We start from the raw sequence: 21,026 nt of genomic DNA, 5'->3' as shown, positions 1-21,026 counted from the left end.
ATCCCGTCGCGGGAAACCTCTGCAGTCTTAGGAAGCACTTTCCAAAGACCGGTGGCTCTGTACTGCGCAAGTGCATGAGAGGACGCTCACACGCAGGGGTGTAACAATACACCCTGAAAGGGATGCAGCTGCAGGGGGCCCAGAAGCTGCAGGGGGTGTGTGTGTGTGTGGGGGGGGAGTTTCTTTTTTCTGTCCTGAGAGACTGATAACTAAAGGCACGAAGAGAAAAAAACGTTCTGATCTCTGCACAGTTGTTCTAATGACTGCATCTGCTCAGCCACTGATAAGGAATCATACAAAGTTTTACAGACCAAGATTTGTAGACAGTCCCTATTAAGTGTTCAGCAGGGTCTTGTGTACAGCGCTGCTCTACTCCCAGCCTCTCTACCTCTCCCCAAGTGCTGTGTCCTGTGGTGATGCTTGAAGAGTCTGGCTACAGAGAGAAAAAGCTTTCTGCTCTTTGCACGATTGTTCTGATGACTGCATCTGCTTAGCCACTGATAAGGAATCATACAACGTTTTGTAGACAAAGAATTGTAGACAGTCCCTAGTCAGTGTGCAGCAGGCTCTTGTGTACAGCACCCAGCTCCCACCTCTACCCCTCTCCAAGTTCTCTGTACTGTAGTGATGCTGGAGAAAGTCTGCAGAGCCAGTTCTGCGCTATCAGCGATGGACAGAGTGAGTGTAATAAGAAGCTGGGACCAGGAACACACTTGCCTGGCGGTTTTGTGTGTGTGTTTTCTGCACACTAGGGGCTTGATTCACTAACCGGCGCTACGCCGGTTAGTGTGCCCTAAGTGTTAGTGTGCGCAAACCACAGCGTTAGGTGGTTTGCGCCCACAAAGTTGAAATAATTCCGGTCACTGCACGTGCAGTGCGAATAATAGTGCGCATTGCTGGTCCTTAAAAGTCGCACCCGATGCAATGAAAATGACGCATCGGGTGCCCGTTAAGCAGCGCTATGATGCGCCACTTCAGGGGCGACTTTTAAGGACCAGCGGGTGCAACGTTATTGTCGCACCGCGCACTAATATCGGCGCACCGTGCTGCGCGCGCAGTGCAAGGAGCCACGCGCAAAGTAGGTTTGCGCACACTAGCGGCCAAAAGGGGCTTTTCACACCGGCGCTACCACTTAGCGCCGGTTAGTGAATCAAGCCCTATGTGTGTATGTGTGAAAACATGCACATTTTATCACAGATACAAATGTAATTAATAGAGAAAATGTGTGCAGTGCTTCACTGCTGGCTGTTTTTATCTGCGTGGGGAAAACACCTTCAAGTGTGCACTAGCCAGCTGATCAATTGGTTCTCAGTTTACTTGTACAGAAAGTGTGTGTGTGTGTGTGGGGGGGGGGGGGGGGGCATCCAAAGTTTTGCAGGGAGGGCCCAGTGATTTCTAGTGACGTCCTTGCTCGCATGTGCGCAGTATGGAACCGCCCCTCTTCGGAAGCCCGAGTGCTTCAAAAGACTGCCGATTGCCGAAGTCTCCCCAACCCGGATATATTTCAATAATTAATCGTTAACATTTGTAAAGTATTTTTCACGTCAGACTAAAAAGCCCTTGAGAGCTCAGCCACTAAGGCTCAGTAGGCCTCCAAGCAGCAAAGAGTCCCTTCCTGTTGAATAGGTAATGGCTCCCAGGGCTGCCATCAGAAATTTCTGAGCCCCATACTGGAAAAACCTACTGCCCCCTCCTCTCCCTCCCACCCTATATTTAAAGAGGAACTCCAGTGAAAATAATGTAGTAAAAAAAAGTGCTTCATTTTTTACCATAATTATGTATAAATGATTTAGTCAGTGTTTGCTCATTGTAAAATCTTTCCTCTCCCTGATTCACATTCTGACATTTATTACATGGTGACATTGTTACTGTGGGCAGGTTATGTAGCTGCTCCTAGCTGTTTTGGCTGTTACAGACAGCTGTAAACAGCTAATTCCTGTCTGTGAACATTGTTAGGGCTCGTTTCCACTAGTGCGGTGCGAATCCCTGGGATTCCACCGCTGGCAAAATCGCATGCGGATGCGATTCCGCGTGCGTTTTTTGCCGCGAATTCGCATGCGATTTCGCATACGCAGGGTCTATGCGAATTTAACCATGTCACTGCCTGACTCAATTTGTATTACTTTTCATGCAAAAAACGCACGTGCGTTTTCCCTATTAAATACATGGGCTGCGATTCGCCTGCATTCCTCACGCAGGCGAATTCTGCAGGCCCTACCGTGCAGAAAAATCCTGCACAGAAAAACGCACGAAAACAATGACAAGTGGAAACAGTCCCATCCACTTTCATTGCCTATGCGAAATTCGCATGCAGGCCACGCATGCGAATTCGCCCTAGTGGAAACGGGCCCTTACATTGTGGCAGTTTGCCCAGAGTACCGCGGTACTCAGAGCTTCTTGTGGGAGGGGTTTCACCACAAAATCAGTCATACAGCGCCTCCTGATGGTCTGTTTGTGAAAATCATTATATTTCTCATGTAAAAAAGGGGGTATCAGCTACTGATTGGGATAAAGTTAAATTCTAGGTTGGAGTTTCTCTTTAAGGTGGTTGTCAGCGATCAGCAAAGTGCTGTGACACATGTAATCTTCTGGAATTACTCTCACTACATTGCTTGAGCAGCGCTTGCTTCATTTTCATTCATTGAAATGAGAATGGCAAAGAACAAACATGGCAATATCTCAAAAAATCGCAATGCAAAATCATTTGTGTGTGGCGTTGTGCGTGGCATTGTCCGCCGGGCCCCAGACTCACTCAGGCCCCATACTGCAGTCCCACCTGTGATGCCCTGAGGGCGGCCCTGAATGCTCCAGGAAGGATTTGAATTCCTGACGTATGTCAAAAGTTGTGTCTTTAGTCAGTACACTATCCAGCCACTCCCTCCACTGTGTGCAGCTTTGAATGAATGGTATGATGAATTTGTGTACCAAAAAGTGTTAATATCCAATATATATATATATATATATATATATATATATATATATATATATATATATATATATATATATATATATATATATGTGTGTGTGTGTTGACCTTGAGTAACCATGATCATAATTTCATAATTGTCAATGTTTATTTTGAAAAATGGATGAATAAAACATTTATTTAAAAAAAAAGTGGGCGGAGACCGCCGTGACACCCCTGGCTGCTGTAACTTCGTGATACATTTCCATTGCTGATGAATGTAGGCAATAGTTACCTTGCTGGCACAATCAAACCCCGTACCCAGGACAGCCAATGTGCGCAGGATCTCGGGGTTGTCGTTACACTTCACAGCATAGTACGGTCTCACCCGTGGCAGCCCCTCCATGAACCGCCAATGTTTCCGCGCCACGTCATCCAGATCAGCCACAAAGAATGCGTCTTTATCATCCTGTAATATAGAACAGAAGTCACTAGTAAAATCACATAACCCCACAGGGCAGTCATTTGTTGTAAGAGCCTTTATTATTGTTATCATTTAGTACATTTACAGCACTGACATCTTCCGCAGCGCTGTACAAAGTATATTCTCTTGTCACTAACTGTCCCTCAGAGGGGCTCACAGTCTAATCCTTACCATAGTCACATGTCTATGTATGTATCGTGTAGTCGTGTATGTATCGTAGTCTAGGGCCAATTTAGGGGGGAAGCCAATTAACTTATCCCAGAGGAAAGCCACGCAAACATGGTGAGAAAACATGTAAACTCCTTGCAGAAGTTGACCTGGCTGGGATTCCAACCGAGGACCAGAGCCGGGACAAGGTCTTCCAGCTCCCAAGGCTGAGACACAAAAGTGCGCCCCTCCATCCCTCCCACCCCAGCCGTCACACACTGATTGCTATTAGACTAAGAGGTGCTCCAGGGCCCCCAACTCCTTAATCTCTGGTTATCTGGCTTGCAGCCACTGCCATGTATCCCCTTTTCTTATTTCTCTCTCCTTTTTTTTTTTTTTTTTTTTCTTTTTTCTTTCAGACTCAGCGTATTATCATGCCCGGACTTCCATCAACATGACTTCACAGCCGTGCTCCTGCGTCCCTGGGCGCATCTTCACATCATAGTCTGAATCCACTTATATAGACATAACACAACAGCAACAACAACAACAACAACAAAAAGAAGAAAAATCACACGAGGAAAAATATTATAGTAGAATAGAATAAAATAAAAATAAATAAATTAAAAAAAAAAAAAAAAAAAAAAAAAAAGAAATGCCCTCACCGGTCTTATAGGTATATGAGAGGAAAAGCTACTAGGAATGGGTGCAAATCCAGCCGCTGAGTGTGAATCCCTGAAAGATTGATGCATTACACCACTTATAGTATCTCACAATAGTTGCAGGGAAAATCGGAACCATAAATCGGAATCAGAATCGGAAACCGGATCTGCAGTGTGCAGGGGAATCCCACACTGCAGCCGCTACTACAACAACTCTAAAATATCAATGCTGCACTGTGAGTACCTCCTTTCCCCTTTCTTTTTCCCTTCTCTTCTCCTTTGTAATTAACACCATTGTGATATAAGCCTTAGATAGGGCTGCACAGTTTTTCGGTTTAAAACCCAAACCGCGGTTCGCGACAAGACGACTCAGCAATCGCCAACATCCTCGGCCCTTGCCCGGCTCGCCGCCCGCACCCGGCCAGAAGCAGCGAACATGCACTAGTGCCAATGAGCGGGGGGCGGACCCACCCGAGCGAGCGGCCGGGCACACACAGCCCCCCCAAACCGCCAGACAGCGACGGAACGACGGCAGGCGGAGCCGCACACTCTGTACAGCCCCGCCCCCCGCCGCCCCACCGCCACCCAGCAGCCGGCAAGCCACGCACGCCCGCCCGCGCGGACACCCCCCCCCCCGCCCACCAACCCACCCCACCGCTCCCGGCCAACCCGCACACAGCGGGGCTATACACAAGTGCACAGACAGCGGACCAGGCAGTGCGGGCACTATGAAAACTGCAAACACCAGATCGTCCCAACACAAACCGCCCTCCCTCCGCCCCCACATGACCACCCCCCGCCCAGGGTAATGCACACACAGCTAAATGGTCTGACAGAGCCCACCACAGCTGGGCTCCACCCCCCCTCACCACCATCACACATTCCATGTTGAATGTTCAGACCCCTGCCATCAACCCGACAGACCCTGACCCCGCCCTCCCCTCATACATACATATATATATATATATATATGAATTTGGGGAAGAAAAAAAAATTGGAATCGCCGAGAGAAAAAGAAAATCGCAACTTCAATCTTTCCCCCAAAAACGTGCAGCCACAGCGTTGGGTATTAAAAACCCGATAGTGGTAACTGTTACTATAACTACTAAACAGCTGTGCCGCACCCAATTTTACATTTCGCGCTCAGCAAGTAACACTTAAGAGAGGAAAAAACAAACAATAACACAACAGGGAGTAAGGTATTTGCTTCTTTAATGACCTCCTTACTAACAACACAGCAATATAAAGAGTCGTAATCCCTCTAGACATAAGTTTCTAAATTGTCCCGCAATTGCTTTATCGCCCGTAACTCATCTCTCTCCGGTTCTACGTCCTTCCCCGATTCTACATTCAAGAAGGATAACATCTTGCAGCGCCATTCTGCAAAACATGGAAGTATATCATCTTTCCACCTATCTATTATCATTTTCCTGGCAACCAATGAGCAACTATATAAAATATTTTTTAGATCGTTCTCTATATTCAATCGAGTCTGGCCAAATAAGGCAAAAATCTCGTCATTCACAAAATCTGGGCTGTAATATTTCTTAATAAAGGCTTCTATCTCTTTCCAAAAACCACAAAGTTTATAACACTCCCAAAACCAATGTTTATAAGATCGGCTTGGGGCTCCACACCTCCAGCAACCACTCTTTTCCCAGCTTCTTTGTTCATCCATTTTTCTGGGGATACAATACCACCTGGAGACCAACTTATATTGGGTTAACTGGACATTAGTGCTGGCTGGTAACCAAATGTCTTTATATACTCTATTCCAGTCTATGTCATTCATCCTAATACCCAATTCTCTTTCCCACATATGTACCCCTCTGCTTCTTCCAGAGTCTCCTTCCTGACTTAGGAAGTTATAAAGCGTACCTAACCCCTTTTTGGGGATAGTACCATTGTTAACAAGCGATTCAAACTTGTTTAAATTTGTTCCAAAGGGGACTCTCTTTTGGGCTGTCCTTAGGTAGTTACTTACTTGGAGTTTCCCTAGCACAGTTGAAGGTATGGTCTTTTCATTTAACAAATCTATTATCTTGATATCTTTGATAAGTCCATTCAGTGTAAACCATCCTAAAGACTGCCCCGGTATAAAGTCTGGGTTGTCTCTTAAGGTTTGGAGTGGTGTTTGCCTCTTTTTTCCATTATGTTTAATTAGTTCTAGCATTGTTTTCAACATTGGTTTAATGAAGGGGTGAGATGTACTTCCCATCAGTTTACTAAGGTTACTCTTATTCCAAGAGAAGATCAAGCCGAAGTTCACCCACGATTAGTGATGGACGAACACCTGGATGTTCGGGTTCGGGAAAGTTCGCCGAACATGGCCGAGATGTTCGGCATGTTCGGGCCGAACCCCGAACTTTCCGAACATCCAGCTTTTGGGGGCCCTATGGGGTCGCAGGCATAAGGGGGGAGCATGCCCCGATCGCGGGGGGGGTCAGAAATTCCCCCCACCCCCTCCGCTAGCGCTCCCCCCTCTGCCCGCTTCCCCATAACAAAGTTTCAAGAAGTACCTGCTGTGTCCGGTGGTAGTGTGGGTGGCTGGCAGTGGGCGGCACTATGCAGTGACTGAATGAGGAGGAGGAGTCCGGAGAGTGACGCGTTGAGGGAGGCCGGGCAGCGGGCGGTTCACTGCTGAACCGCCCGCTGCCCGGCCTCCCTCAACGCGTCACTCTCCGGACTCCTCCTCCTCATTCAGTCACTGCATAGTGCCGCCCACTGCCAGCCACCCACACTACCACCGGACACAGCAGGTACTTCTTGAAACTTTGTTATGGGGAAGCGGGCAGAGGGGGGAGCGCTAGCGGAGGGGGTGGGGGGAATTTCCGACCCCCCCCGCGATCGGGGCATGCTCCCCCCTTATGCCTGCGACCCCATAGGGGGGCCGTATTCGGCCGAACAGGGCCCTGTACGGCCGAACAGGGGCCCTGTTCGGCCCTGTTCGGCGGCCATTAGAAGTTCGGGGCGAACCCGAACTTAAAAGGCCGAACACCATTAGGTGTTCGGCCGAACGCGAACATCACCCGAACAGGGTGATGTTCTGCAGAACCCGAACAGTGGCGAACACTGTTCGCCCAACACTACCCACGATGCCTCCATTTCTACCCACCACTTCCTCTCGCCTATGCATCCCCATTCCAGGATTCGCTTAAGAAGGTTAGCAGTGTGATACCGAGCCATATCGGGAGCTGCCAAACCTCCCGCTTCTTTACTTTTCGTAAGATAATGATAGGCGATTCTGGGAGTTTTGTTGAGCCATATAAACCTTTGGAACAGCCTGTGCAATGACCGGAACCATGCCTGGGGAATATCAACTGGGATGTTTTGTATCAAAAAAAGAATCTTTGGGAGAAGGAAAGTCTTAATAATTGCTACCCTGCCTATACTGTTAAATATTGGTTTATTCCAGGATTCTAGAGAATCCGAACTAGACTTGATTATATCTTTAAAATTAGCAGAAAATAATGCTTCTGGGTTGCTACAAACCTTCGTTCCCAAGTAGGTGATCTCATTTTTCTCCCATTTTAGGTCGGCGAGAGAACTTATCTTCCCAACTATTTCCTTACTACAGCCTATGTTTAAGAGTTGCGTCTTTTTCTCGTTTAATTTGTAATTAGAACAGAGAGAGAAATCCGCCAGGATTTTTAGCGCTTCCCTTGTGGAGGCATATGGGTCCGTCAAGGTTAGAATCAAGTCATCTGCATAGACCTGCTGTTTAATTTCTACACCTCCCACAATCAGCCCTCTAATCTGTCCATTATCCTGAATAGCTCGTATTAGTACCTATTTCTCTCTCCTTTAAACACAATAGGGGAATGATAGCTGAGTGAGTTGTGCGCCCCCTTCTACACTGCGCCCTGTGGCTGGAGCCTCTCTCACCTCTGCCTCGGCCCGGCCGGGGAACCAGCACTGTGAGGTCGCCATCATATTATTCTGAACTAGTTTTCAAGTCAGAAACAATTAGGTGTTATTATGATAAAAGATTAACTGTAACAACATATAGTAGACTGCAGTAAATTATTTCGGATACCCACTTTTACACTAAATATCCTGGTTTCAGTATCAGAAACACTTCCTATAGCTATATATTCAAAGCTCCCAACTGTCCTGTCCCGCTTTTGGAGGGACAGTCCCTGTTTGGGAATCCTGTCCCTCTTTCCTCCTCATTTGTCCCTCTTCCAAGACTTTGTCCCTCTTTCTATGTAAATATATATATTTCTCTACTAAAAATGTGTTTGATTGACTCTAAACTTTATTCTCATCCTTTAATGTATTACTAATTTTAAAATGTTACTATGAAGGAAAATGAACCAGGATAGAAAGGACCAGTGTGGTTTGAATTATAAAACAACATATTTTTCTTATGAAATCTTTATGGTATGCGTGACAAGGGGTGTGATGGGGCGTGATCAGGGGTGTGGCTTAAATGTCCCTCTTTTTAATCTCAAAAAGTTAGGAGGTATGTAGATTGCTGTATATTGGTATGTAGCTCCACCCTCCCACTGAGGCTTATCCTAGGCTGTTTATTTTGCTGAATACTCCCCCACCCTCCCTCCAGAAATCTGTGAGACCAGCTATGTGTTGTACTGGCTTTAGAACACTCAGTGAATGAACATTCTGCAGAGACCACTTGCCAGTACTAAAGATTTCATTGCCCGAGAAACATTTCAGAAAATCAATCAGGGAGAGGAAAGATTTTACAATAGGCAAACACAGTGACAAAATAATTTATACATTAATATTGTAAACAATAAGTAATTATATTTATTACATTGTTTTCACTTACGAAAAAATGAGGGCAGATTAGCGGTACGCTTATAACCTGTTTTACAAAGGTGATAAAATCGATCATTCATCTCAAAATGGTGCTTTTTTGCACAATATTGAATATGCTTTTTAAATATTTTTAATAAAAATGTTATAAAGTCAGTGCATAACCTTAGTCTTTTTTAATCCCTTGTCTTTTTATAATGACAGTGGGGTCATTCATGGTCATGTCAGTGCTATTAGTTCTCTACATGGGATGTGAAGAGGGAAGCCGTAGTCGTGTTCCGACAAATGAGACCTCCAGGGCAGGCCCGGATTTACCTCACAGAAGCCTATAGGCACAGATGTCCTGACACCCTAGACTCCACCCTCCATGAACCTACACACCCCCGCCGAACCACACCGCAAGTGTGCTGGCTGTCCCAGCTGTCACTTCTCCCTTACTTCCCTTGCCCATCATAGGTAGCTACAGTTGTCTAAGCATTAGGTACCCAGAGGTACCCTCAGTATTAAGTAGCTAGAGGTGTACCTGACTGAAGGGAGATCTTGTCACTGGAATGCACAGAGCTGGGTGAGTATACCTTTCATTTTTACTCATCAGCAGGGATGCTCATCCGGATCTGGGTACCCGGGTAAACCCGGGTATCCGGCCATTTTTCCGCTATCCAGTCGGATTCGGATTCCAGATACCTGGGGCCGGATCTGGATAGCTCTATGCGGGTATCTGGCCGCTTAATCCGGATACCCGCGGGTACCCGCGGATATCCAACGGATATCCGAATCCGGGTACTGTAACAAGGGAGATGATGTCATTGAGCCAATCAGAGGGCTCCCAGCCAATCAGAGGGCTCCCAGCAGAAGCCCTAGCAAAGCCAACAAATCACAGAGGGGAACTCTGGCCAGCCCCACCTGACCTCATTGAGCCAATCAGAGGCCTCCCAGCCTAAGCCCTGGAACTCAATCACAGAAGGGAACCCTGGCCAGCCGCCCTGTGTAATAAGGAGGGCTGGCATGATGAGACAGATCGTCCTTGCTTGTGTGGCTGGCTGGCTGGTCACTGAAAGACTTGCTCCAGTGCTGTTGGCTTAGCAAGTGCTGCCTGTATACAGGGATAAACCTAAAGCTTTGAGTGCTAAACACCTTCACTACACTATTGTTCTATTGTTTTTTTTAGCTAGCTAGTGTAATTGTTTGATTTCATTCACTCAGTTATGTCCTGTCTGTGTCTGTGTGTGCTGTGCAGGCCAGCAGGACAGTATAGGTTAGGGAATAGGATTACTGTGTTATTGTATTGTATTATATAGTTAGTTAGTACTGCAGTTAGTTGTTAGAGAGAGTAGTACTGTGTTAGCTTACTACAGATTACTGCAGTGCTGCTGTGCTGAGCATTGTCAGTGTGACAGTTAGACAGACAGTGCAGGGCCGGAGCTACCATAGGAAAAAATGGGCAATTGCCCCAGGGCCCCAGAGCCTGTAGGGGCCCCCAAGGTGTCCCTCCCCCATCTTAACTGTTGCTTGCCAGGGACTCTGAGGAGTCTGTTAAGTTGGGAGGTGATTGGGGGAGGGTCAGCAGCCAGCTCAGGGGCCCAGGAGGGAAATTTGGCTGCAACAAAGGGCCTCTAATGGCGCTTTTTGGGAGGGGGTGTCTGTTGGGGGGCCCCCAGGCTAATTTTGCCCTAGGGCCCAATTGTTACTTGAACCAGCCCTGAGACAGTGTGCACTGTCTGTCCTCTACTCTGCAGTCTGTCACTCCGTGCTGATTTGATTTAAAGTCCAACTCCGATTTCATTAAAGTAAAAGTACCTCACATCATCTGCTGACATCATCACGTATAAGTTGTACTATGTCTGCTGGCACCGGCAGCCAGGGGAGGGGCAGCAAGGGCAAGAGGACAGGGAGCAACATTACGGCCACCCTCAGAAGGTCTGCCGTGTCAGTGTCGACCCCAGCGGGCAGCCTACCCTCAGTCAGCGAGCTTTTCGCTCCAGGCGCCGCGATTGAACTCAGGGCTGTTAGCCGCAAGGAGTTTGAGGAGGATGTTCTGGGTTTTAAAGAGGAGGAGGTATGATGTTGATGAAGGGATGAAGGACCGTGACTACCATCCACAGGATGGGGATGTCAGCTCTAACTCTGAGGAGGAGGATGCATTGGTGGGTTTGGCACGGAGGATCAGCATTGCAGACAGTGGCCGTGGAATGCGGGACCGACCACATCCTTCTGCCGCTACCACCAGCCGCACCATTCAACCCCCAACCGACACAGGGAGAAAAGCCGCAGCATCTAATTCAGGCCGCAGGGGAATCTTCACCTCCCCAATCTGGTGGTTTTTCACTCTGCCCTCGTTGAACAGCAAGTTTACCATATGCAATGTGTGCAAACTACAGATGAGCAGAGGTTGTGACCCCTACAAGTATGGCACCTCCAGCTTCATCACCCATCTAGCCAAAAAACATGTTGTTGAGCATGAGGAGTTCAAGAGGCTGAAGCAAGCTGGCGCTGGCTCCCACCGCCACGGTGCCACAGGCCACTGCTGCTGATACCACCACCTATATTCAACCCAAAACACAATTGCGGTGTCATTTTTTGGAGGTGTCTGGGCTGAAAACTGTCATGTCCCAGTTGTGCGATTGGACTTTGGACACAATGTGGGCTGCACGACCGCTGTCTGGAACCTAGTCCTGATGATAGCTTTATTTTTTTTTATTTTTTATTTTATGTCCACCAAATAATAAATTAGTTTTTCCCTTTAAAAAAAACATGATGCTACATGCATCATTTACCCTAAAAAAACTCTTTTTAAAGCTATTTAAAAAGGCACTTCCGGTTTTTCTATTCGGATACCCGAATAGGTCGGGTACCCTCTGGTAATTTGGTCGGATATCTGAATATCCGCTTTTTCATCATCAGGCGCCTGTAGGTACGTGCCTACGGTGCCTTATCGTAAATATGGCCCTGCCCCTGGGTTACTGTGACCTCACAGGGTGCTAAAACAGAAAGTAATGGTGGGAAAGCTGTGTTTGCTAATAATCCTGACAAACACAACGTGGCCTACAAACTTCAGTCCTGTCTGCCCCCAGGTTGCATTGGGGCTCCACTTTAAAGCAGCAGGGTCAGCCATACTATGCCAGGGAAAGAAAACACATATATAAGTAGATAACTACTTGCTCTATTTCTAAAACAGATGTATTGCACTGTCCGTGTCTTGATTTCAGTGAATTTGATATAGTAAATAAAGAGAATTCTGTTTCAGGCATTAGCCATCTTGGATTCCCTCTGACTGAAGCCAATACTGATGTCATTTCCTGCCTTACTTTTTTTTCTCCTAAAATCTGCTCTGTCACAGCTAGCTTGCTTTGTAAACGTGAGCACAGCAAGATCAGATTTTAGCCTTGTGTCACACTGAACTGCCAATCAGTGAGGAGCAGGAATGTGGGAGGGGAGATGACAAGCTTCCTTTTAATTGGCAATGTACCAAATAGAGCCAGTCTGACTGAGAGAAGATTCATCACAGCAGCCATATTTCTTATTAGATTGAAGTGCTTGCTATGCAGTGTGAGGTTCCAGGCTACATAATGAACACAATGCAGTGAGTAAATGGAATTTTATTTTATGGCTGCGCAGGCGCAGGACTACTGCCCCTGCGCAGTACCAGTGCTGGTCGTAATGGAAAAATCTACGCTTACGGATCATTATGCGTATTTGTACGCTATTACGCATTACGTAATTACGGTTACGGCGTAGGAAATTATCTATGGGTCATCACTGTAATTACGCGTTAACTTACGCAGTTACGCGTAAGGATACTGTAATGCAGGTGCTTACACTACGATGTTACGCGTAGTGTCGTAATACCCATTAACGCGTATGTTTTGACGCATACGGATGATGTGTACGCAACAGACGTCACTGTGATAACTATTGCGTACACATCATCCGTATGCGTCAAAACGTACGCGTGCATATGTGTTCCGGGCACCCTCAGCTTCAAAGCCTGCGATTGGCTAATACATAAAAAACAACAGGAAGTTCAAATAACCAGACAGACACGTAAAAGAGACCTGGAGACACCACAGACATTTAATGCAGGGAATCCCAACCAAACATGTTGACTGATTGGCTACTCTTAGAAAAGGGGAGTTGTACATTAGTAATTACGTGTAAAATTACGCGTAAGTTAGCGTAAAATTACGCATACCTACACAACTACGGTAGACGGCGTAATTACGATACAGCTTTACGGCTTACGCGTAAATAGTTATGCGAAAGACCGTAAGTTACGCGTAACGCTTACGGTTCATTTTGTAGTGAATTACGATGCGTAATTACGCTCATGTGTAATTTTGGCCCAGCACTGCGCAGTACGCCGCGGACCACGATTGACAGCGGCGCTTCACGCAGCCACAGTAAGGACGACCTCGAAGTCGGACTGAACAGCGTGCGGGGAGCCCGGGACAGCGGGGGAGAGCGGGAGCGATCAGCGTGGGACAGTTGGCTGCAAGGGGCTGGAGAAAGCACCAGGTGAGTAAAACTGATTTTACCTTTATTACCTGATGTTTCCTTTAAGAATGAAACATCCTTGCTGCTACTTACATTTAATGAATCTTTTGTTTTTTCCTTCAGAAAGTCTAGAGCAGTTATCCCATCTTCCACCACTGTCAGGGTGCTGTCCCTCATCAGTCTCCATACTTCCTCTATCGAGTCTTTCCTTTCTTTCAAATGACCGTTTTCTTTGTGGGTGATTCCATTCATAACTGCAATATCAAAGGATAGAATTTACTTCTGAGCTAAACCTAGTAGTGCATTCATTACTATAACAAGTACAGGTCTGACAAGTTCTTTCTACATTCTCAGCGCTGTGAACAGTGACAGTTTTTAGGCATAGGCCAAACTTGGAAGATGCCTAGGCTACCATCCTCTGCACCACAGGCCCATGAAAAGTACTGGTACTTAACTATAGTAGAGAGAATGAGGAAAGGGGTGTATTGGTTAGAGAGAGTGGCCAAGGAACAGGGTAGAAGAAGGTTAGATATAGTGCATTAAGAATGAGAGGGGAGGGTTAGGTGTCAGGAAAGATCAGGAAGGGGTGGTGGAGGGGTTAGAAAGAAGTTAACATGGGGGAGCGGGAGGGGGTAGGCATCACAAAGTTTGGATAAGGTCTCAATAGGGGTTAACATTAGAGGGAAGAATTGGCTTATATATCAATATGGGGTTAAAGGACCAGTATCGGGAAAAAATGTAAAATGTAAAATACATGTACACAGATACACATAAGAAGTATGTTTCTTCCAGAGTAAATTGAGCCATAAATTACTTTTCTCCTATGTTGCTGTCACTTAGTGCTGGTGCACACTGCAAGAGCTTTTCTGAGCACCTTGTGATTTTAAAAGCTCTTGCTTATGTTATCCTATGTGCAGGGCTGGTTTAAGCAACAATGGGGCCCCAGGGCAAAATAAACCTGGGGGGCCCCCCCAACATATACCCCGGATCAAAAATCGGCATTAGGGGACCTTTTTTGCAGCTGGTATAGTCAGGGTGTGAAGTCCCAATCGGTCAGAGCGCCACATTCTGGCTATCCCAGCCTGCATGGGGGACAAGGGGTTAAAAAGTTTCAGGAGGGGGGACCCCACATAATTTAAAAAAAAAAAAAATTCCCACACTCTAAACATAAAAAAAATTGGGAAAATAGGAAAAAATGCCAGGGATCTTCATACAGCCATATTGCGCCTGTATAGCGATCCCTGGCCAAAGCGCTGCGGCTGCGTATAGACCCCCTGGAAACCCGGCAGGAAATGTATTGCTCTTTCTTTTGATGCATGTAAAATTACACTACTGTTAGGTTTGCTACTAAAAGTGACATTTACCACATTTAAAACTATAGTTTTTTCCTTCTAAACTTTAAAATCGATTTTCTCAAAAACTATAAGGTCTTTTTGAAAAATTGTTTTTTCCTCTTATTCCTAATGATCTCCTTAACATATCCTGCAAATTAAGGGTTTCTAGCATTTAAGGTGGATTTGCTATCAACCATTAAAGTCGGCAGGTTTTTAAAGGTTTTTTTTTTTCCTTTGAAACTTTAAAATTGATTTTCTCAAAAACTATAAGGCCGATTTGAAAAACAATTTTTTCCTCTTGTAGCCACTGGGGGCCCCTACAAGCTCTGGGGCCCTGGGGCAGCTGCCTCCTTTGCCTTAATGGTAGCGCCGGCCCTGCCTATGTGTGTGTCCACACTGGAGTGATGTGATTCTGAAAAAATCCCCCATAGCATTGCATTAGCAAGAGCTTTTCAAAGTCACTAGCGCTTAAAAAGCTCTTGCAGTGTGAACCCGCCCTTAGAGTAGGTAGTAGAAATCTGACAGAACCGACAGGTTTTGGGCTAGTCCATCTCTTCATGGGGGATTCTAAGCATGGCCTTTATTCTTCATAAAAACACTCCCTGAAAAGGATATTTACAACGATGCTGGCCAGCCTCCTTGCCCGCTTCACACTTTTTTGGCAGTTGGACGGAGCAACTGCCATTCACTAAATGCTTTTGAAAATTCCCATGAGGAGATGGGCTAGTCCAAAACCTGTCAATTCTATCAAATGTCTACTACCTACTGTAAGTGACCGCAACCTAGGAGAAAAGTAATTTATGGCTCATTTTACTCTGGAAGAAATGTTCTTCTGTGAATGTGTTTACATGTATTTTACATACATACGATTTTCATGGTAGTGGTCCTTTCACATTAGGGGGCAGGTTGAGACTAAGCATCAGAAAGAGTTAAACATTTGGGGGCAGGTTGGCTTTAGGTGTTATTAAGGGGTTAATCTTGGGGGAGGAGATTGGTGTTCGTATTAGTTAGTCACCCAGTTAGTTGGGTGCAGGGTGAGATAAATGACTGCTGCTGAAATTCCAAGCGGTGTTAAACACTATTCCCCCCTCCAAGTCGTAACAACTTGGGAGGACATGTCATTCGAGGGCCGGTTATTGCCGGTATGCCATTGCCAACACTGCATCCCTTAAAGTGACATTCCACTTTTGATAAGCAATATGTAATCTCTTCCCTAACACATTGTTAGGGTTATTGTCACATATGTTGGCAATTCACAAAATGTATCTTATAAATCAACTGTCCTCGCTTGTCTTATCTCATGAGTTATCTTAACTTACTTCGTTTTTATATAAGCAGGGTAAGAGCTATCATAGAAGCAAACTGAGGAACATTCGACTACGACTATGAAAGGATTACACTGTGAGCTCCTCTGAGGACAGTCAGTGACATGACTATGTACTCTGTACAGTGCTGCAGAAGATGTCAGTGCTATATAGCTACATAATAATAATAATAATATGGTAGGACATTAGACTATGACTATGGTAGGCATTAGATTGTGAGCTCCTCTGAGGACAGTCAGTGACATGACTATGTACTCTGTAAAGTGCTGCAGGAGATGTCAGTGCTATATAAATACATAATAATAATATGGTAGGATTAGATTGGGAGCTCCTCTGAGGACAGTCAGTGACATGACTATGTACTCTGTAAAGTGCTGCAAGAGATGTCAGTGCTATATAAATACATACTAATAATATGGAAGAGACATTACACTATGACTATGGTAGGATTAGATTGTGAACTCCTCTGAGGACAGTCAGTGACATGACTATGTACTCAGTAACATGCTGCAGATAAATCAGTGCTATATAAATACATAATAATAATACTATGGTAGGACATTACACTATGACTATGGAAGAGATTAGATTGTGAGCTGCATAGAGGACAGTCAGTGACATGACTATGTACTCTGTAAAGTGCTGCAAGAGATGTCAGTTCTATATAAATACATAATAATGATATGGTAGGACATTAGACTATGACTATGGTAGGATTAGATTGTGAGCTCCTCTGAGGACAGTCAGTGACATGACTATGTACTCTGTAAAGCGCTGCAGATGTCAGTGCAGCACTGTATGCAGCACTGTCAAAAGTACATTTTCTTATCACTAACTGTCTCTCAGAGGGGCTCACAATCTATTCCCTACCATAGTCATATGTGTATGTATGTATTGTGTAGTGTATGTATATATACATAATAATAATTATAATAATAATATAGGACATTAGACTATGACTGTGGTAGTATTAGATTGTGAGCTCCTCTGAGGACAGTCAGTTACATGACTATGTACTTTGTATAGTGCTACGGAAGGTGTCAGTTCTGTATAAATACATAATATTATTTTGGTAGGACATTAGACTATGACAGACTAGACTATGACTATGGCAGCCCACAGAGCGTGGGAACGCCTTATGCAAACTGGTGGGACTGGGAGTACCACTATCTAATTTTAAAGTACATTTTTGAGTTCAGGTTTTTCAAGGTTACATACCAGTAAGGAAGGGGTTAAGGTTAGGCCCTAGGCAAGGGTGATTAAAGTCTGGCTTCAGGAATAAATGTAGCCAGGGCCGGCCCTAGACTTTTCGCCGCCTGAGGCAAAATTAGAAAAAATCCCCCCCCCCCCCCCCCAGGGGGGGGGGGGGCGAGCTGGAGGGGTAGCTAGCAGAAAGGGAGAATTGGGCCTAGCGGCGGGGAGGGGGGTCGGACCCCCCCTCCCTCGCCTGGGTCCCCCGATCTGCGCTCCTCCTCCAGCGTAAAGTACCAGCCAGCACGCATATGTTGAAGAGGCAACGGGCGGAGGAATCACTCACCTTTTCCGCGTTCCATCGTGCGCTCCACTGACGTCACTTCCTACAAGGCTGTCCACTTACAATACAGTGGGCGGCGTTGCCGGAAGTGACGTCAGTGGAGCACGCGATGGAACGCGGAAGAGGTGAGTGATTCCCCCGCCTGTTGCCTCTTCGTCATATGCACGCTGGCTGGTACTTTACGCTGGAGGAGGAGCGCAGATTGGGGGACCCAGGCGAGGGAGGGGGGGGTCCGACCCCCCTCCCCGCCGCTAGGCCCAATACCCCCTTTCTGCCCGCTACCCCTCCAGCTCGGCGGGCGGCCCCAGCATCCATGGAGAGGCGGGTGCCGCCAGGGCCGCCATCAGAAATTTTGGGGCCCCTCGCACATCATCAGGCCTGCCCCCCCCCCTCCCAAGCCCACCCACTGGCTGCTGAGCCCACTCAATAGCCACCCCACCCCCGTGCCCGTAGCGTCAAAAACTGTGCATGGCTCCAAAGAAAGTGGCACGCACAGCACGACGCAGTAAAAAAGTGTCTCCCTCTGTGTCACCTCAGTTTGTGCAACAGTGAGGTTAGTGTTAGGTGTAGTGATGGGAAGGCTTGTGTTAAGTGGTCAGTGTAGGTTCAGGGAGGTCAGTGTGGGTGCAGGGAGAGGTCAGTGTGGGTGCAGGGAGAGGTCAGTGTGGGTTCTGAGAGGTCAGTGTGGGTGCTTGGAGGTCAGGTCAGTGTAGGTTCTGGGAGGTCAGTGTGGGTGCTTGGAGGTCAGGTCAGTGTAGGTTCTGGGAGGTCAGTGTGGGTGCTTGGAGGTCAGGTCAGTGTGGGTTCTGGGAGGTCAGTGTAGGTTCTGGGAGGTAAGTGTGGGTGCTTGGAGGTCAGGTCAGTGTGGGTTCTGGGAGGTCAGTGTGGGTGCTTGGAGGTCAGGTCAGTGTAGGTTCTGGGAGGTCAGTGTGGGTGCTTGGAGGTCAGGTCAGTGTGGGTGCTTGGAGGTCAGGTCAGTGTAGGTTCTGGGAGGTCAGTGTGGGTGCTTGGAGGTCAGGTCAGTGTAGGTTCTGGGAGGTCAGTGTGGGTGCTTGGAGGTCAGGTCAGTGTAGGTTCTGAGAGGTCAGTGTGGGTGCTTGGAGGTCAGGTCAGTGTAGGTTCTGGGAGGTCAGTGTGGGTGCTTGGTCAGGTCAGTGTAGGTTCTGGGAGGTCAGTGTGGGTACTTGGAGGTCAGGTCAGTGTAGGTTCTGGGAGGTCAGTGTAGGTTCTGGGAGGTCAGTGTGGGTGCTTGGAGGTCAGGTCAGTGTGGGTGCTTGGAGGTCAGGTCAGTGTAGGTTCTGGGAGGTCAGTGTAGGTTCTGGGAGGTCAGTGTGGGTGCTGAGAGGTCAGTGTGGGTGCTTGGAGGTCAGGTCAGTGTAGGTTCTGGGAGGTCAGTGTAGGTTCTGGGAGGTCAGTGTGGGTGCTTGGAGGTCAGGTCAGTGTGGGTGCTTGGAGGTCACGTCAGTGTAGGTTCTGGGAGGTCAGTGTGGGTGCTTGGAGGTCAGGTCAGTGTAGGTTCTGGGAGGTCAGTGTGGGTGCTTGGAGGTCAGGTCAGTGTAGGTTCTGGGAGGTCAGTGTGGGTGCTGAGAGGTCAGTGTGGGTGCTTGGAGGTCAGGTCAGTGTAGGTTCTGGGAGGTCAGTGTAGGTTCTGGGAGGTTAGTGTGGGTGCTGAGAGGTCAGTGTGGGTGCTTGGAGGTCAGGTCAGTGTAGGTTCTGGGAGGTCAGTGTAGGTTCTGGGAGGTCAGTGTGGGTGCTTGGTGAGGAGGTGCTTGGAGGTCAGGTCAGTGTAGGTTCTGGGAGGTCAGTGTGGGTACTTGGAGGTCAGGTCAGTGTAGGTTCTGGGAGGTCAGTGTAGGTTCTGGGAGGTCAGTGTGGGTGCTTGGAGGTCAGGTCAGTGTAGGTTCTGGGAGGTCAGTGTGGGTGCTGAGAGGTCAGTGTGGGTGCTTTAAGGTCAGGTCAGTGTAGGTTCTGGGAGGTCAGTGTGGGTGCTTGGAGGTCAGGTCAGTGTGGGTGCTTGGAGGTCAGGTCAGTGTAGGTTCTGGGAGGTCAGTGTAGGTTCTGGGAGGTCCGTGTGGGTGCTGAGAGGTCAGTGTGGGTGCTTGGAGGTCAGGTCAGTGTAGGTTCTGGGAGGTCAGTGTAGGTTCTGGGAGGTCAGTGTGGGTGCTTGGAGGTCAGGTCAGTGTGGGTGCTTGGAGGTCAGGTCAGTGTAGGTTCTGGGAGGTCAGTGTGGGTGCTTGGAGGTCAGGTCAGTGTAGGTTCTGGGAGGTCCGTGTGGGTGCTTGGAGGTCAGGTCAGTGTAGGTTCTGGGAGGTCAGTGTGGGTGCTGAGAGGTCAGTGTGGGTGCTGAGAGGTCAGTGTGGGTGCTTGGAGGTCAGGTCAGTGTAGGTTCTGGGAGGTCAGTGTGGGTGCTGAGAGGTCAGTGTGGGTGCTGAGAGGTCAGTGTGGGTGCTGGGGGACGGAGAGACACTAGGATTTAGGCCAAAGTGCTGTGTGGGGGCGGGGCTTACCGGACGTGGTGGGCGGGGCTTACCGGACGTGGTGGGCGGGGCTTCTTTCCGTGGCCAGGCGATCTTTATTGAAAACTTCTCTTCTTGAGGTCTGGCTGGGTGAGCCAGCCCATCACCTCAGTCATCTTGCCTCCTCCATCTTCAGCAGCACCAGGCCTCCTCCATTCCCAGCATGCTACCTGCAGCTCCTCCTCCCAGACCCTCCTTAGCTGGACGGCAGCCAGCCTGGCCGTGTCTTTGTATGCATCACAGACCACCCACAGCAGGCATGTCGGGACTTTGGGGTGGGGCCTACTGGGGGAAATCCCGCCCTCCCATTGGCTCAGTCTGACACTGGCTTCACCCTCCTCTGTGATTGGCTGGCATCATCACTTGCTGCAGCAGCCGCTCGCAGTGCGTACGTACAAAAAGGGCGCCTGGACAAAAAGGGCGCGGGGTGTAAACTCTAAATAATAATTAATCATTAATAGGGTTTATAAATATAGTGTGCTATATTTCGTTTACAAATAATGTTTAACAAAATTATAAATCATTAAATAATGTTTATGAAATCGGAAATTGTGAAAACGTTAATCTTCCCTGTTTCAAAAGTTAAACTTATAATTACGTTTATAAAAAAACCAATAATATATGTTTAATTGTTATAATTGTATATTATTGTGAATAACAGTCATTTATGGTTTGTTCTTATAATAAAATCTGAAAATATTGTTTATAAAGATGATATAAATATAACTACGTTCGTAATAAGTGTTGTAATACATTAGTAATTATTACTAAAATTTTACTAAAACTATACCTAAGCCTACTCTTACACAGAACCCTACCTGTACCTATCCCTAACCCCTAGACTCCCCT

At 47.2% G+C, this 21,026-nt stretch overlaps 1 protein-coding gene across 3 annotated transcripts in view; it reads right to left on the bottom strand.

Moving 5' to 3' along the window:
• Nucleotides 1-21,026, bottom strand: part of LOC137543587 (ornithine decarboxylase-like) — a 91,202-nt gene that overhangs the window by 38,063 nt on the left and 32,113 nt on the right. For 2 of the 3 annotated variants that reach the window (XM_068264691.1, XM_068264699.1), the window contains exons 2-3: nucleotides 13,562-13,722; nucleotides 3,201-3,374 (exon numbers count right to left, since the gene is read on the bottom strand). In XM_068264691.1, coding sequence (XP_068120792.1) covers nucleotides 3,201-3,374; nucleotides 13,562-13,722 — 335 coding nt within the window. Of the gene's footprint in view, nucleotides 1-3,200; nucleotides 3,375-9,552; nucleotides 9,751-13,561; nucleotides 13,723-21,026 lie in introns of those variants that run through there. The other variant, XM_068264705.1, reaches the window with a different exon arrangement.

The sequence above is a fragment of the Hyperolius riggenbachi genome, chromosome 2, assembly GCF_040937935.1.
Source record: "Hyperolius riggenbachi isolate aHypRig1 chromosome 2, aHypRig1.pri, whole genome shotgun sequence".
NCBI classification, from domain to species: domain Eukaryota; kingdom Metazoa; phylum Chordata; class Amphibia; order Anura; family Hyperoliidae; genus Hyperolius; species Hyperolius riggenbachi.
The sequence above is the reverse complement of the archived record's forward strand: the minus strand, read 5'-3'. Positions and strand labels throughout refer to the sequence as shown.